The sequence below is a fragment of the Fragaria vesca genome, linkage group LG3 (genome assembly GCF_000184155.1).
Source record: "Fragaria vesca subsp. vesca linkage group LG3, FraVesHawaii_1.0, whole genome shotgun sequence".
Classification (NCBI taxonomy): Eukaryota; Viridiplantae; Streptophyta; class Magnoliopsida; order Rosales; family Rosaceae; genus Fragaria; species Fragaria vesca.
Window position 1 is genome coordinate 25,987,232 of NC_020493.1, and position 3,612 is coordinate 25,990,843.

Below are 3,612 nucleotides of genomic sequence, written 5' to 3' on the forward strand. Positions count from 1 at the left end.
GAGGGCGCGCCTCCACTCCAGCGGACTCCAGCAGCGTCCCCGGTGAGTCCGCCGAATTCCAGTTTTCCGACGAGATCACCCATAACTTCATACAAAATCGATCTCCCCTGAAAACTGGAATTCGACGAACTCGCCAAGGAGGGAAAGTGGTCGGGGACGCTGCTGAGGTTGCTGGGGTGGAGATGCGCCCTCGCCGGCGCCGTACGGTGGCAAACGGAGAGACGTCCGCACTTTAAGGGCGTGCGGACGTCTTCCTCTGATCCGGACTGTATATATATATGTACAGTCTGTTTCTGGTGCGGACGTCCATATGGGTTTTCCGTAAGGATTTCCACCGTTTCTCCACCATTCCAACGCCGGAGAAGCCGTTTTATTCTCCCCGACGTGATCCCAGACCTCCCCGACGGTGTTGGAATGAAGAAGAAGGCCGGAGAGATCGCGATCAGAGGTCTGTGCAGCAATCTCACTCAGAACTTCACGACCGATCATGGTGGACCTCCGATCGCGATCTCTCCGGCCTTCTTCTTCATTCCAACACCGTCGAGGGAGGTCTGGGATCATGCCGAGGAGAAGAAACAACGTCGCCGGCGCTAGAATGGTGGAAAAACGGCAGAAATCCGTACGGACGTCCGCACCTAATAATTCTTGTATATATATATATATATATATATATATATATATATATATATATATAAGAGGAGGCAAAAGCCAATCCTCATCCTAGGCATGTGGAGACCCAATACGTGCATCGGTGCATGCTCGAGTACTTCAACCCAGTATTCTCACAGTTCGATACGAATATGAAGGTTTGGAGTTCAATACGAATATGAAGGTTTGGAATTTTTTTACTATTGGCCTATTGCTATGGACTCAATTTAATTTATGTATGGCGGACTGACTTAGTTACTTCACTTTGTCCCGTGATTCCCCATACTCCAACAATAACGAGGAAAAAAAGGGAAGGAAAAGATCAGGTCTATGTAGAAATTAAGCGGATTGCGATATGTTAAACCGTAAAATCTTCTTTACAGATTATTTGATCCAGCTGAATTTCCAACTGAAACCTATCTTTCCAGTTAGAAAATTGCATTAGCTTGTTCCCTTGCTATGTATATCTTACAAAGACACCGTTCATTTTAACTCAAATTGTTTTAGTTCTTTCAGTAGCGACAGTCTCTACGTCTTCAGGGATGACAGTGTCTACTTTATCTTCAGAGGGACCTGGATTGCTTGTAGCTTCTGCATTGTCCAACTTTGAGACGCGAAACACAGCTAAGTGTTCATCTCCTGCAACGAGACTTGATTGATTTCAGTTCAGAATTCAAAGATGGTCTAATGATAGACGAGTAATGATTTCAAAACACTCCATATTAAGAAATTCCGATAAATCCATACAAAATTGGACTGCAATCTAACTAACACTCTAAATTGGAGTCTACACAGGTAAGTCCATAAGAAATTCATAATCAAGGCGAGCTTTAGTAGCAGTAAAAGAATTAATTTAGAAAAAGCAGAAAGAAGAGTTGAATCCCTAAAACCACTATAAGATTAATCGACTTGATCGAAACTTGATACACATTCATAACAACTAGTCTTCTGGCACACAACACTCGTTTACTTTATTAAGAGCTTCTTTCCTCATTGTTCCTGAAAGGTTCTAAATTTGGTCAGCTAAGATGGACACGAAGGCAAAGGAATTAAATAATTGTCCAAGTCTTTTGGCCCCCCTTGTATCCAAAAAACCAAAAAAAGCAAAGGAATTAAAGTTTAAACTTTCAGCGATTACTTTGGTCAGCATATGGTAGGGATTTAGTCCTTCAAGCAAAGGTGGAACAACATTGGGTAGAGAAATTTTTAAAGTAAGTCACAATTCACAACTGCGCTCTTGATCTGTTGCAATTATACTTCACTCAGTTAGGCAGGTACCAGGAGATGCTTATATTTATTTATTGGTCAAGGAGTAGGAGGCATTTTTCTCAAAATATGGAACGATGAAATTAAGAAAAAGACAACGGTTTTGCTAGAGTATTTCCATCTAAATGTAGTCCGTACTGTCCGTTTATGTAATTGCATAGCCTTGAGTAGTGTATCATATGAGAAAGTTTAAGTTTTGTTTAAGACCTTCCTTCACTCCTACAAGAAAAGTCAAACCCATTAAACCATGACTTTGACTTGTGTCAGAATCATATTAAGATTGATAGGAGCACAAAGTGCTACATTTATAATGTATTTCCGACTTTATTTAGCTATGATATTCTTGTAATAATGTCATTTCTAACATGTTTTGTGAGTGTGAAGGCAAAAAAACAGAAAAGCATAACATAAAGCTAAAGAGGAATCCTGGTCGAACTAGGAAACAAGTCCGATTCAAGCAAGGAATCTCACTAAGTCGTAGAAACGAGTAAATCAAAGGATATGGGAAACTTGCCTATTTCATTTCAAGAAACTTTCTTATTTTGATTTAGGAAACTTAAGAAACTTTCTTATTTTGATTTAGGAAACTTGTGAATCCCTATTCAGACTTTCCTTATTCATTTTGAGAAACCTTCTATTCTTGTGAGACAGGAAATTAAGTCAAAGAAGGAAGGAAAATTAAAGAGAGGACTTGTTGGAGGCGTGAGAAGCAAAGAAGGAAATCAGAAATCTCTAAAGATTTCTGGCCGAGATTTAGGAGTCCAAAAATGGACTTTATGGCTGCAAATTGTGATGGAATATCTTCCTCAAATCAAGGATTAATTAATTGATTCAATATCAGAAAAATAAGGGAGTTATCTTTTAATCCTTCTATTTCTATTTATTAAGATTCCTATTTGGTCCCTATATATATCATAAATCTGATTTCCAGCAATTGTAGTTGTAGGGATCCCATTTATGCGCATCAATCAAAGAGAATCCGAAATCATCATCAAGGATGTGATTGATGCAAAAATAAGGAAATATTTTCCTTGCCGATTCTACTTGGATCCTTCGCAAATGCACTCGGTCGTGATTCAAGCTACATTCAAAGTATTATTGCGCAAGATATTCTAGAGAATTCCTTGAAGATTTTCATCAAGATTTTGTGCAATTATCAGAGACCGTTGGATCAAAAGTTGATCAAGGGCTAGGAGAAGACTATAAATAGAGGCTCTCTACTTCACCACAATCATCATTCAATCACGTAAAAAAACTAGAGAGATACAAGAGTAGCAGTGGCCCTTCCTCTCCTCCTTTGTCGAGTTCATCCTCCCTTGATAAGCCTTGAAGGATTTCTCCATGAAGGCAGCAACGTTGGAGACTTAAAGCATTGAAGCCGAGTATTTAGTGAATAAGTTGTGTATTCAAATGAGGGTATTGTAGGAAGTTTGGGTATGTGTATCTAGTAAAATGTTAAAGGGTGCGGCTATTGCCACCCCACCAAATACTTTCTTCACCCCATATTTCAATTTTAAACTAAATATTCCAATACTAACCCCACAATCAAGAATTTTTGTGAAAATATAATATTAAAATAAAATCCAAACAACATCAATTCTCTACATCTTTACATTGGAAAACAAAAAACAAAAAACAAATCTCTACATTTTTCAAATCAGATTTGAGAATCACTTCAATCTTCAACATGGTGGTTAT

The 3,612-nt window shown here is 38.7% G+C and overlaps 1 protein-coding gene across 1 annotated transcript in view; it reads right to left on the minus strand.

The window, feature by feature from the left end:
• Positions 1-957: 957 nt before the first annotated feature.
• Positions 958-3,612, minus strand: part of LOC101297045 — a 6,332-nt gene continuing 3,677 nt past the window's right edge. Inside the window, exon 5 of the mRNA XM_004295077.1 lies at positions 958-1,287. Within this exon, the coding sequence (XP_004295125.1) occupies positions 1,142-1,287 (146 nt within the window). The 3' untranslated portion in view covers positions 958-1,141. The remainder of the gene's footprint in view (positions 1,288-3,612) is intronic.